The 13,271-nt window shown below is 45.7% G+C and overlaps 4 protein-coding genes across 4 annotated transcripts in view; 1 reads left to right on the forward strand and 3 right to left on the reverse strand.

Annotated features, from left to right (window-relative positions):
• The window catches only part of LOC1274625 (polyphosphoinositide phosphatase), a 3,044-nt gene extending 429 nt beyond the window's left edge, over positions 1-2,615 (reverse strand). The window contains exons 1-3 of the mRNA XM_313776.5: positions 2,366-2,615; positions 693-2,286; positions 17-617 (exon numbers count right to left, since the gene is read on the reverse strand). Coding sequence (XP_313776.5) covers positions 17-617; positions 693-2,286; positions 2,366-2,554 — 2,384 coding nt within the window. The 5' untranslated portion in view covers positions 2,555-2,615. The remainder of the gene's footprint in view (positions 1-16; positions 618-692; positions 2,287-2,365) is intronic.
• A 144-nt stretch (positions 2,616-2,759) lies between these two features.
• Positions 2,760-6,815, reverse strand: LOC1274627 (KAT8 regulatory NSL complex subunit 3). Its single transcript, XM_313778.6, has 5 exons — positions 6,598-6,815; positions 5,692-6,528; positions 4,003-5,606; positions 3,526-3,698; positions 2,760-3,461 (listed from the first exon to the last, which is right to left on the reverse strand). The coding sequence occupies exons 1-5, from the start codon at positions 6,813-6,815 to the stop codon at positions 2,865-2,867; spliced, it is 3,429 nt and encodes a 1,142-aa protein (XP_313778.6). The 3' UTR covers positions 2,760-2,864.
• Positions 6,816-7,402: 587 nt separating this feature from the next.
• Positions 7,403-9,100, forward strand: LOC3291022 (DNA-directed RNA polymerase III subunit RPC4). The gene is made up of 4 exons (XM_562238.5): positions 7,403-7,894; positions 7,959-8,119; positions 8,240-8,431; positions 8,589-9,100. The coding sequence occupies exons 1-4, from the start codon at positions 7,659-7,661 to the stop codon at positions 9,071-9,073; spliced, it is 1,074 nt and encodes a 357-aa protein (XP_562238.5). The 5' UTR covers positions 7,403-7,658; the 3' UTR covers positions 9,074-9,100.
• Positions 9,000-9,845, reverse strand: LOC5667671 (small ribosomal subunit protein mS26). Its single transcript, XM_001688408.3, has one exon. It carries the CDS (start codon positions 9,743-9,745, stop codon positions 9,098-9,100), a length of 648 nt encoding a protein of 215 aa, XP_001688460.3. The 5' UTR covers positions 9,746-9,845; the 3' UTR covers positions 9,000-9,097.
• Between the last annotated feature and the right edge of the window lie 3,426 nt (positions 9,846-13,271).

Genomic DNA, 13,271 nt, shown 5'->3' on the forward strand with positions numbered 1-13,271 from the left:
GCCTGCCACAACCTACTTTAGCATGTCCGCCTTTTTTGGCATTCGTATTTCAAACCCGTATATGTCGTTCGTCATCGGAAACATGGAACTGAGCGTGACGGGATCCTCTGCACGGCTACTGTTGGTGCTGCTGCTCGGTGCTGTGTTGCGGTTGTTGCTGCTTTTTTCCTCCTCGTCCGATTCTGACTCATCGTCCGATCGATCGGAAGACGAACTGTTGGCCGAGCTAGTGGACGATTGGCCCGTCAGTGAAGGATTCTTCAGTGCCGTGCTTTGCTGTCGGCGGATCGGCTCGAAGGGGCTGAAGTGGGACCGGAAGGCAGGCGCAAGGTTTCGCGACAAATGGCTCAGCTGATAGTCGATATGCTCTTCGAAGGAGGTCAGCTTATAGTCGTAGTGGAAGTTTGAGTAGTAGTCTATAATTTCCGCATCATTCGAGTGTATCTTGATCAGCTCTTTCACGACACGATTCTCGTCGCTCACTGCGGCGGGGAGGCAGTTCATCACAAACGGACTGACCCACTGGGTGAGCGGAATGGACGATATCTGCCGTATCTCATCGAAACGAGAGTTATGTATGTAGAAATCGGTTTCCAGATCCCAAATGTGAAGCGTTTCTGCAACGAAAATATGAAACACCACGCTGTAGCAAACGCTTAAGCAAACCCCGCACCCGCCTCTGTGGTACTCACTGTTCACCTCCGCCTTCGAAGGAATGTAGTAACCCAGGAACAGATTGATGCTGTGCTGTTTCTCCGTATCGCTGAAAGTGTTGCTGTAATAGCGACTGAGCGTTTGCATGATATCATTACCCTGCGACGCCCATACGGCCGTTTTGCGGTATGTTTTGATCCGGTGAACCAGCTGCGACCCCCCGTACTGCAAGGCCAGCGTATCACCATGGTCTTCGTACAGATTCTCGAGCATCGTGATACAGTCCGACTCGAACTCTAGTTTGCGCTCCTTCAAGAACCCCAAATCGTACAGCTGATGGGCTAGGACGCACTTGCCAATCGCAAACTGTGCCGTATTGGTGCGATCCAGACAGTCGACGCAGTTGACCCGCACTATGCCAGTCTGCTTTTGGCTTCGCTCGTCGTCCGAATAAAACATTCCCGTCTGCTGGATCACCGTTTCCGCGATCTTGGCCAGCTTCTCCATGACGTTCCCCGTGCCGCGGCTTTTGCGTGCCATATCGAAATCGATGTACCGTATGCGAAGATGCGGAGGCAGAAACTGGTTCAAGTAGCTAACGGTCGAGTACATTTCCTCACTCAGTAGGCTTTCGTGCCGACGCTTTTCCCTCGTTTTCACCAAGTTCAGTATAATGACGGGCGCGCCGTAATGAAACATCAATCGCTGATAGTGCTTGCCCGCCGTTTCGCCGAACGGATCCGACAGATCGATCGCAATCTGTGGCTTCGGCACCATTTTGCTAACGTCTTGCGACCAGTGCGATGGAACCGATCCGCGCAGCTGCGTAAAGCTGCACATTCGATTGCCGTCCAGCACGATCTGCTCCGTTTCCACCTCGTTCGCTACGTCGCCGTGAAAGTTGGCACCGCGCTTCAGGAATCGTGTTCCGGCGTAGCGTGTGCTGCGTCTCGCTATCAAGCACACGTACACCTGCCGACCAAAGATACTGATGCTGGACTGACTGATAAAGCCGTGTATGATCTCCAGCATCCAGTCTTTGTGCACGACGTCTCGCATCGGCTTCAGGTGAAACGCATTCCAGACGAACCGTTCGCGAGACACTCCGCGGAAGGCGTACGTCATTTTTTCGCCCGTTCGATTCTGCCAAACCAGCGGCTCGTCCTTTACAATGTCGCACCGGCTACCGACAAACTTGGGAGCGGAAAGATTGTACTGCAAGCTGTGGGTAAGATCGTAACTGTAGCTGAAATAGAAATTGCTGTTCAGATCCACATTGTTGAACATCTTCACGTAACGCTGCTCCAGCGGGTGCATCTGTTTGCTCGATGCTTCGTTCACGCGAATCATGGCCGTATCCTTGATGGTGTAGATAATATGCTTGCCAATGAAGGCACATCGCGTGCGCTTCGTCACCAGTATCAGATAGTATCCTTCGAGGAACTTCACAAACCCCAGAACGCCGTACGCACTGATTGATCGGATGAACGAACGGGATTGCACGAACTTGCGTATGTCTCCCTTTTCGAGCTCGTTTGGATTTTCATAAATCGAAAGTTCCGGCGCACGCCTATCAATCTCTAGCACGCGGAATCGCGTCTCCTTGCTGTTGCTCCCGATAAGGTAGAGTTTCTGGAAATGGGTTAAAAAAGGGTTCACATTATTAGTCATCAAACTTCTGCCCACCGCCAGTGAATGGAGCCACTCTTACCGCCTTCGTCTCGAATAGGGCCACCTTCTGTATCGAACTAATCAATGGTTGAAAGCGTACGTTTGGATCCATGTTTACGGCAAGCTGCTCCCTTATTAATTGAACCAAACGAAACAATAATAAACTGGCTCTACTCTGCTGAACGCCCCCTGTGCAAAGCAACGGAAGAAAGCATTCCCTTTCGCGCATTTTCTCATGCCTTCTTTTTCCCTCCTACGGCAAATTTATCAATTGACAAATTTGCCGTAGGAGGGAAAAAGAAGGCATGAGAAAATGCGCGAAAGGGAATGATTTCTTCCGTCGCTTTGCACAGGGGGGCGATTCTCTCGACGAAACATTTGTTTATGTTTGCAGATGGTTCTTTTTACCTTTCCTAAATACAACAAAACAAGTATTGCACTGGGTCACCACATCTCTGTGCTATTTTTATTAAGTTAGAGCCTGTATGCGGCGATTGCGCTAGATGGTACCAATTCTACGTACAATCTCGACGTTTTTTCTATGGCTTCATATCGAATTTGCAGTTGGGAAGTGCTTGTTTGAGCGTTTTTTCCACTTCCTGTATATTTTTCACATCAGGCAAATCGAACGTTTTCACCTGTTGTAGCTGGGGGAGCTGTTTGAGCTGTACCAAACCGGCATCGGTGACATTGCCACACTTGGAAATTTGCAACTCCTCCAGCGTATTGGCAACGTATCGCAGCTTCCACAGAGCTTGATTGTCGATGTAGACACAGTTATGGAGGACAACTTTCCTGAGCCGACTCAATCCCTCCAGATGATCGAACCCAATGTGCATTATGCCCGAATCCGTCCCATCGAGTTCTTCCATTAGCACCGGCAAGGACTCGTCCGGAAGTGCGTTAAAATGCACATGCACACGGGCGTCCTTCACAAACTTTGCTTTCGCTCCATTCTTTAGCAACCATTCGGCACAAAGTCGGTCGGGGCCAACCTTCTTCAGTCTAGCGCGATCGACCCGGTTGAACATCATGTTCACCCAGCCCCAAAATGGTCTGTTTATTGGGGTTTTTTGCAGAGCCAGCGGTTGCATCTGCGCTAGTATCTTCATTGACGGTCTTACGGTAAGCATTTTCTACAAGTACACAAACATCAGTTTCACATTCAGCATTCACAGTCGCAAACCATTTACTACTCACCGTTAAGTTTTCTTTCCCGTGCCAAAGATTACATCTTCCGGTGTAGTTGAACCGGCAGCCAATTTTGTATTGATGAATTAGTCTATTTGACAGTAGCGTAAACAAACATTGCGCAACCGGCACGCGAAGATGCAAACACACAGTGCGCAAAATCATGAATCGTAACGTCAGATCTAATAAACATCCGACAGTTTAAAATTATTCCAGTTTTATTTTACTTCTGAATCGTATTTACGTCTATGCTTAAATGTATAACCTTAGCCATGTTTTACCATGCATTTAGTAAAATGTGTAGGTACGCCTAATTTTGCTTTTTCGTGCCCTCTGGACTCGTTACGTTCCCTGTTGCACCCTGCTTCACACCCGTTGAAGTGGAAACGATGTTTATTTTTTTCAACATTACATTGCGTCCCACTATCGACGGTGAAGCGCTCGCAGCAGACAATGCAGAGGCTGTTGTTTTGATAAAAATCTTACTTCCTGCGGTCGTCGAGCTTCCACTTGTTGAAGTGTTCTGCACAGTGGCGCTGCCTGGTGCTTTATTCGCTCCAAACGGATTGATGATGATAGACTGGAACTTGCCTTGCGGTACAGACAACGGGGTTCCAGTAACGCCCGTTTGGCGCATGCCAGCACTGTTGACAATCTCGATCTTGCCACCGGATAACAATTCGCTCAAGTTTTTCACCACGCTGGTGTTAGTTGCACCGCTGTTCATTGGTTTGGTCAACACTACCTTGGTAAACTTCGGTCCCGTTGTACCACTGCTCATTACCGTACCAACGGAGGTTGCCGGCGACGCACTTGACGCAACAGCTATGGGGAGATTGATTTTTGTTCCTACAGGAACGATCATACCGCCGGGATCGACAGTTTTGAGTGTACCCTTATTGAGCACCAAGTTGATCACTTGTTTCGGCTTTCCAATCGACAGCGGCATACTTCCAGCGGGCTGTTGCAGTGTGACGAATCGCGTGCCTGATGCCTGTGCCGAGCTAGCATTGTTTTCAGCAATGCCTACAGACGCTGGCGCTGTTACTGCTGGTCGAGTATCTTGTGCTTGCTTCGGTTTTTCAGGCGAGCCCTCCTGAATTACACCATCGTTATCGGCAAATACGATCGGAAGATCGAAAATATTAGTCTCCGACAGAGCTTTCGTAACTTTCCCAGCAGCCACATTAGATTCGTTCACATTGCTAAACACAGTAGGCGTGGATCCTGTGTTGCGCACGATTGTGTACTTCGGTGGACTGCTAATTTCCTCCGACGTTACCGCACCATCGTTCACTCCGGGACTGCTGTTTGCTATCACGGACATGACTGGTTTGGAGGTTGATGTTATGGAGTAAAACTTTTGCGTCGTTCCGGTAGACGGTTTCAGATGAATAAGTTGATTCGATTCAATCAATTTCACATTCACATTGCCCTGCTGATGCAACGCGCCAGCCGATAGTGTTGTCTGCGCAGTGTCTCGTTTCAGTGCAGGAAGCAGCATAGGCGTGCTACCCCGGCCAGAAATAATCTGCGTGTTGCCTGATTCGCGAACTTCATACTTCACCACTTCATCGGCCTTTGCGAGTGGTAAAATTATTTTCTCGCTTTTTATTTGCTTCTCAGGCGTCGTTGGCGTGTTGCTCTGCGCTTCAATATCTGGCGCGTCTTGGGTAGACTGAGTCAGGGATTGGGCCACCTCAGCTGATTGTGTTGTTTTTGGCAAGCGACGGTTGTAAGGCTTTTTCTGCTGTTTGGTCTCAGCTTTGGGATCTGGTGCGTGTTTACGCTTGCGCTGTGCAGCAAGGTCACAATCATTTCGTTGTGCCGATGGCATACTTTGTTCCATCGGGCTGTCCGATTGGAACGACCCAGCCAAGGCGGATTGTTTTGGTCGCGGGGGACTTACGAGACAGTTGGTTGCAAACTCTGCTATCTCGTCTGCGACCATGTTGTCCACCATCGACTGGGTGACTCCTTCAATTTTACGCTTTGTTTTTGACACACGCAAACATTCATCGGCTGCTCCAACGACTACCAGTGATGTTTGAGTGGACATGCGGTCACGCAGCATTTCGATTTCTTCGTGACTAAAAAGGATACAAAAAAGACGTGTAAAATTGTATACAGCTACAATCGATATAAAACCATATAAGCCATTTCACAGCTTCTTACCTGGCACGGGCGGAGTTTTGGCCGATGACGAACAGCACAGGGCACGTAATGTCAACGATATGATCATCGGGTGCTCCACGAACTCCGTTGTATGTGTTGTACGAGAATCCCAAACAAATCACGCAACTAATTGACTCTACTAAACCAACCTGAATTGCAAGAGCGGAACCGGCATCGAAGCCAACCAAAATAATCGGTCGATTTGGCGCCGAGCTGCGCACTTGTTGTATTTTGGCTCGTGTCATTGCTAGCATATGTTCTGCCAGTTGCTGTAGCGATTGTTTGTCGATGTTCGGCTTTTCAACAGTTGATTTTTCTTGTGGTGGTTGTATTACTACCACCGGTGACATGGTGCTGAATAATGTAAACCATTTCTGATGCCGGGGCGATGGCAATAGAGTGGGAACCGATGGCACTACAACAATAAACGGCTGTCCAGGCAGCTTGCGATTTTTGGGAGTCACTATTGGCTCCCAAGGCTTCTTCAACACCGGTCCGAGGAGCTCCTGGCCAATGTTGAGCGTACTGCCAAAGATCATTTTATCTACCAACAGCGGCAGCTTGGCATGTAATGTTTGCAGCATGTCGATATAAATTGCCAGATACGAGGGTGGCAGATTTTCCATCAATAACACATGCAACCACTGGGTTAATCGCGTTTCCCACGAAACACTCGCCAGTGCTTGTCTGAGCCGGCTAACCGATTTGTCGATGACCGTGCGCCGGTGAACTGGCTCATGCTGCTTCTCAGTGTTGGTCAAACGAGCCAAACGGTCCATGTCCAGCAGCCGTGCTACCCGATCGAACAGCTTAAACTGTTGAACCGTCCATCCAAACCTGATAGTCGAAGTCAAACCATTAGAAAAACCAAACACAAGAAAGTTAACTAACTCACACAACACTTACTTGTTTACTCTTTCCTCCCAGTCTTCTTCGTCTGACACGGAGTTTCTGGCCGAAACCCCGATATTCTCACTCTCTTGCATGGCCCTTCGCGCACTTTCCTCATTGTATGACGGAATGGGTGGATTGTACGACTCCTCCAGATCAATACGCTCATCGTGGGAATGCGTGTGGCACGACGGGCACTGAGGCGGCCGATGTATCATTAGTGTGCGGGTCATTGCAGTCTGACTACTTTCTAGCAGCCGAAATTCCCGTGTATAACTATGTTCCATAATAGGCGTCGTCCTGGTGTTTGCTTCTAGCTTCTCTGCCTAGAAGCACTCTGCCGGAACGGGAAATATGTTATTTCCCCAGCACCTCCGCCGCGAACTACTGTTGTAACCCTTCACAGAGTTCTTTTCCAGATGACACAGGCACGGCAGTAGAAGAAATAGTTTATTACGTACTACTATTCACGCTTCTTCTCCACAGCTCGTCTGCACAACAAAACAGCGTTTTTCATCATGCGATTCGCACTCTGCCAACACACGGACATGAATAAATGACATTGGACATTTTCATAATTATTAAAAATAAATAAAATCAACAAAAACTTGTAAGTAAACAAAAGAATGGAAATGGAGAGTATAACAACCTTCGCATTAAGACAATTAGGTTTTAATTAATTAAAAACAAATTAAAACACAACATCTCGAACACGAGCAACCACTGTGCCCAGCGTGGCGTCATTCAATAGCAGTGTTGCCAGATGTTTTCTGTTTATCGATTTTTTATCTGAATGAAATCCTGTTCTATTTTCCACATAATAATAATTTTCAAACAAATGGTCCATCTTGATAATATAAATCCTCCTCACATTACATATCTAGCATTACCAATGGAACTCATATAATTAGGGGAAAAAATTGTGCGATTAACACAAGATAATTAAAAAAATCCTACCTTTATATAAGTACCTTGTTTGCAATTGTTTTGGTTTTGCTCTACGGTGAAAGGAAAACGCATGCTGCTGCACCTCACAACTCCAATCCATTCGATTGTTCAACGCTAATCAAGTCAAGATGGACCATAGTCCGCGTATTAAGCAAGAGCCAGGAATCGATACGCAATACTTAACAAAAGGAAACAATATAATCGGCAATGTTGCAGTTCCGATGGAAGCAACGGTAAAACCAGAACGCCTACAGTCTTTTCGTGTACCCCGCGATCTTACCCTTGCCAATGGTCGCACGACGAAGCCACCCAACAACAAAAAAGTCTACACCCCGAACTTAAATGCAGTGAGAAACAAAAATACGTAAGTGTAAAGGAGAACCGGCCACAGTATGTAGTAATCATGCCACATCTTATTCGGTTTACAGCGATGTAAAAACTGCATCAACCGGTCCCAAAGGCCGAGCTAAGACTGATCGCAATAGAAATGATAAAGATGGAAGGAATAAAAAGAATACCTTGATCCAGACGTCTGGTATCTTTTCGGATGGTTTAGCTCAACGTGCTTTGCTCCGTACGTCCAGATCAGGTATGTAGCTGAACGTTTTAAAATACTTACTGTGCTGTTGCTCCATCTCCATCTCCTGCCACGTAGATGGTGCTATAGGAAAATTTGGCTTGATTTATTCATCTTCTTTTTTTTTTTTAGACAAATCTAGTTCCTCGAAAGAACCTGGGGACTCAATTCAGAAACCCGTATTCGCTAGAGGGAGCTCAAAAATAGATTTGGAAGATGAACGAAAGCGAATTCAAAATCTTTGCGAAGACATGGATGAGGAAATGGCGGAACTGGATCAAAAAATGGCAAATGGGTTAAAACTACCAGTCGTGCTGGAAAACTGTAAGTGTTGCAAAGTGTTGTTCGTGAATCTTTTACACCCCGTTACCCCTGATCTGATTTTCTGGTTGTCCGGGAAGACCAGAATAGATCGTAGTTTCTAGAAGACGACCACGAGAATGTTAGTGGTGTTGATTAATGTTTGTTCTGTTCAATTTAGCTGACTACAAAATCAAACCACCGGAGGTAAAGATGGAAAATTTGCCTGAAACAAAGCTGGATTCGTTTAATTCGGTGGAAAACGTGTTATCCGGTGAGCAAACAAACAAAATCTTCCTTTTACAACTTCCGGATGCTTTACCTGGAAAATCCGACGATGGAAACAAACGCCCGACCAACGGCGACGACAGCAAACCGGAAGCAACGGCAAATGGTGAAGAAACGCCAAAATATTGTACGGTACGCGATTTGGCAGAAGGTTACATTGGTAAAATAATCAGGTACCGCTCGGGAAAGGTAAAATTAAAGCTCGGAGAAATCATGTTTGACATCAGCGTCGGTATGGACACTGGATTCCTACAGGAGCTAGTTTCTATAAATACTAATTCAGTAGAACGGAATGGTAACATAATTAACATCAGCACTATCAACACAAAGTTGAACGCATCCCCGGACTGGGAATATTTATTCAAGAATTCTACATGAAATACACGATCCTAGATGGCAACCCTAGTGCTCTTGACCTTTTTCTTTTGCAGAAGAGTCTGTAGAACGATGGAGGTTTCCTTCGCGATCCAAAGCAAAGTTATACGACGTTGGTTGTACCAGGGCTAGCTCGATCGCTTTGTCGATGTTGTCACGCGTGATAAATGTTTTCGATTGCTCCTTTTCTATGCGTACTTTCGCTTCGATTTGCTCCTTTTTGTCCATTTCTCTTTGCTCTTTCAGCAAAAGCCTTTCAAGAATGTACTCCTTACGAGCTGATCGTTCTGCAGCCAACCGCTCTTCGCGTTTGGCAGCAGTTTGCCGGTTCCATTCTTCGTTCCTGCGCAATGCTTCCTGCCATTCTGCTTCCTCTTCCTCCGGGGTTTGGAGAACTAAACCGGCACGTGAAACTAGCTTGTATGCCTCTACTTCATCGCGCAAAAAGTTTCGTACCGCTTTCATCTGCGTGCGATAGTTATTGTGCAATCTTTTTAGCTCTTCAATCTCTTCCTCAATCTGTTTCTTGCGCTCCGGCACACGGAACAGTTTGCTTTTGGCTGTACCGAGCCAACGTGGTTTTCGTCGAAAGCGAACTGTGGTGTATTGAAGCAGAGCCAGTGCTCTTGGTTTTGTGAACACACCGGACAAAGTTGCCGCTATATTAGCCATCATAATTATATTTCCTCTGTCGGCGGAGCAGAGACACGTTTGTTGATACGGTTATGGTATTAAATAACACTACTTCAGTAGCAGCAGACATCTGAGCAAATGACAATTGGAAAAATAAATCCCGATGGACAAAACATAACGCTCACCCAAGGTGGGTAGAAAGGAGGTGTCGTCATGTAGAACAATTGGGCATCGAGGCTTTAGAAAAAATCACTGCAGCTGCTAATGTAAACAAATATCGACGACTGTTGTCAAACTGAATCTCAAAATGGCAACATGCCAAACGCTAACCGTAGCAATAGACGATGCGCAATCTCAGATTGCGCATATATTTATCTGTCAAATGGGTCGGTTTGATATATTTATCTGTCAAAAAAAAATGTTAATATCTCGGACATATAATCTTGAAAATTTATGCGCAATCTTGGCGCAATCTGAAAATGTATGGAAATGACGTTTATAGCTCAGGGTTGGCTACGCGAAATGACTTCCCAAGTGCCACAAATCCACTAAACGACCACTAAACGGCTTCTAAACGTCTCAAGTTCTCTACCTAAACGGAATATAGAAAGACTTCGTTTAGCAGACGGCAAACGACTCCTGCATTCTAAAAATAGCGAAAAAGCTGGTGGCGCTCTCTGTTGGTGGGATACCCCAACCAGTTGAGCTTCATCGCTTGGAGGAGGGCTTCCTCATTTCCTCTGTACTGTTGTATGGTTTCGCATTGAAGTTATGCATCGCTAGAACTAGAACGGCGATACGATTGTTTAAATACTAAACTCCAACGGAAACCACCAGCACTGAAGCAAGTGAGATTTGAGCGATGGTCGTTGGTGTTGATACCCACGTATCTGACCACGCGACCATTCATATAGATTTTTGCTCGGAAAGTTAGAAGGCTATATAGGTCATGACAAGATGAAACTTGTCGAAACACATTGCAAGAAAAGGATAGCAATATAATGATGAGTTGTAATACGCCATCTATTGATCAAACCAATGAAGCTGTGGAGCTTTCATTTTTTTTCTATGGATATTCAATTTTCCAGTCGTTTAAGCTTAATCTGTGGCGCTTGGGTTATGTTTTGATAAAACGAATATATGCGCAATCTGAGATTGCGCATCGTGTATTAATACGGTAAGAAGTTACCTCCTCATCAAGGTGAATTAACAATATCAGGTGGTGGATAAGGGCCTTTGGGGGGTCGCCATAGTTGAGGGACTTTACGTCATTTTAAAACCGTTAACCATTGGTTTCTGCACACAAAGCTTAGCAAATATAACAGATTTCTATGCTATTATGTGCATTTTTGTGTGTCTATTGGTATTATCGAAAAAATGAGATATATTAATGTTGTATACGATAATATAGGTTGCCGACCCCTGGGGACGAAGTGGTGAGTGCCACTCGGGGCTCGATCGTAGGTACGTGGGTGCAAGGAGATGAGAGTTCGAGGCTCTCTCCTACGAACCGTGACGGAGTACGGACGTTGCTGGTACTACGAAGATATAGTAATTGTAATTGTACGGATAAGTAAGAAATAAAGAGTGAAAGTACAACGATACAACAACTGGCGACGAGGATTATAAGAAACCACCCGTGCAATAGGCAGTGATCGTGCTATGAATAGCAACGGAGAAGCTAACCAGCAGACGAGCAACGGTGATGAGGAGCGGCCATCGCACAGCCGCCATCGCGGTGACACGGGAAGCGTCGATCCAACGGAATCTGGACCCAGCTGGATTCACGAGCTGTTTCGCCAACAGCACACGATGATGCTGGAGCAGCAACAGAATTTCATGAAGCAGCAGGAAAAGCTGATAGGCGAGATTTGGCAGACAGCGCAATTTAAGCAGCCCGTGAATGGGTCAGAGCAGCTTAGTGATGTGCTGGCGGGCCAGGTGAAAGATTTTCACTTCGATCCGGAGAGTACGACGTTCGCCGGATGGTTCTCGCGTTATGAGGATCTGTTCGAGAAGGATGCAAGTAAGCTAGAGGATGACGCGAAGGTGCGGCTGCTGCTGAGGAAGCTGGGGCAAGCAGAACATGAGCGGTACACGAGCTGTGTACTGCCGCGTAAGCCGAAAGATTTCAATTTTACGGAAACTGTAAGTACGTTAAAATCGCTGTTTGGCTCTCGTGAGTCAGAGGTCAGCAAGCGATTTAAGTGTTTGCAGTTACAAAAAAGTGGACTGGAGGATTACGTGACGTTCGGTTGCCGTGTTAATAAGAGTGTAGTGGAAGCAGAGCTCGCAGGGCTTACAGAGGAACAGTTGAAGTGTTTTCTGTTTGTGTGTGGGTTAAAGGACGACAGAAACGCTGATATCAGGTTGCGGTTGCTGAGTAGGATAGAGGATAGTGAAGTAACCACGCTAACGCAGTTAGTAGAGATGTGCCAAAAGATGGTAACACTGAAAAAAGACACTGAGATGATTGAGAGTGAGAGCAAAGAGGTAAACGTCGTGAATGACGGGAAGTTTGAGAGACCCAGTCCAAAGCGTGGGAGGGAGAGCCATGAGGAAAGACAGGAAGGATATTCTAATAGAGCAGCACCGAAGTGTTGGCTTTGTGGTGAGGAGCATTATGCCCGAAAGTGCCATTATAAAAGTTACCGATGTAACGAATGTAGCAGATATGGTCACAAGGAAGGATTCTGCAACTCTGCAGAGCGCTATAGGAAATCCAGGATGCAATATGAAGAGGATAATTATAATGATTATAATTGAAACAGTGTATATGGTAAACGGTAAAGGCAAAGGTCACGTGAATGTGATATTAAATGGCGAGCCTGTGAGGAAGATGGTGGATACTGCTGCTGATATTCGATAATATCATCAATGAAGGAAAATATTTACCATACGGAAAAAAACAGAAGAAGAAGTAGAGAAGGCTTCGGTTAGCCAATTGTACAATTTTTACAGCAAAAAAAAAAGTGATGTAATTAGATAAATTTGATGAAATAGTTCATGGTGCGGGTCACCCAGGAGATATTAATTGTTATATCGTGAATGTGTGTGTATAAATCAACAATGAATAGGGAACAAAACGCGAGTCGTTCAATGTAAGGTGGAATGAGCCAAGCCGCCGGTATTAGTGGGGGAGATGTTGTATACGATAATATAGGTTGCCGACCCCTGGGGACGAAGTGGTGAGTGCCACTCGGGGCTCGATCGTAGGTACGTGGGTGCAAGGAGATGAGAGTTCGAGGCTCTCTCCTACGAACCGTGACGGAGTACGGACGTTGCTGGTACTACGAAGATATAGTAATTGTAATTGTACGGATAAGTAAGAAATAAAGAGTGAAAGTACAACGATACAACAATTAACAAAAGATTTGATGATTTGTTTATGCACGAAATTTAAAATCATGTGAGTAAGAGTTCTAATCTCATATAAATTGTCCATGCGACTCGTAGATAATGAGAAATTAATGTAAAAATAAAAAAAAATGACTTCTTAGTTTTTATCATAAAAAATGTCGAAAACACAATGAATTATAGAATAAATTCGCGGAATAACACAAAATAA

The sequence above is a fragment of the Anopheles gambiae genome, chromosome 2, assembly GCF_943734735.2.
Source record: "Anopheles gambiae chromosome 2, idAnoGambNW_F1_1, whole genome shotgun sequence".
Classification (NCBI taxonomy): Eukaryota; Metazoa; Arthropoda; class Insecta; order Diptera; family Culicidae; genus Anopheles; species Anopheles gambiae.

What these genes read in the sequence shown, in the direction of transcription:
- LOC1274627 (XM_313778.6), bottom strand. Translation starts at nt 6,815, where the DNA reads ATGACCCGCACACTAATGATACATCGGCCGCCTCAGTGCCCGTCGTGC. An exon ending in TGGGAGGAAAGAGTAAACAA is followed by an intron (nt 6,529 to 6,597) that starts GTAAGTGTTGTG and finishes TTCGACTATCAG; the next exon opens with GTTTGGATGGACGGTTCAAC. An exon ending in ACGGGAAAGAAAACTTAACG is followed by an intron (nt 3,462 to 3,525) that starts GTGAGTAGTAAA and finishes GTGTACTTGTAG; the next exon opens with AAAATGCTTACCGTAAGACC.
- LOC3291022 (XM_562238.5), top strand. Translation starts at nt 7,659, where the DNA reads ATGGACCATAGTCCGCGTATTAAGCAAGAGCCAGGAATCGATACGCAA. An exon ending in GCTCCGTACGTCCAGATCAG is followed by an intron (nt 8,120 to 8,239) that starts GTATGTAGCTGA and finishes TTTTTTTTTTAG; the next exon opens with ACAAATCTAGTTCCTCGAAA. An exon ending in ACCAGTCGTGCTGGAAAACT is followed by an intron (nt 8,432 to 8,588) that starts GTAAGTGTTGCA and finishes TGTTCAATTTAG; the next exon opens with CTGACTACAAAATCAAACCA.
- LOC5667671 (XM_001688408.3), bottom strand. Translation starts at nt 9,745, where the DNA reads ATGATGGCTAATATAGCGGCAACTTTGTCCGGTGTGTTCACAAAACCA.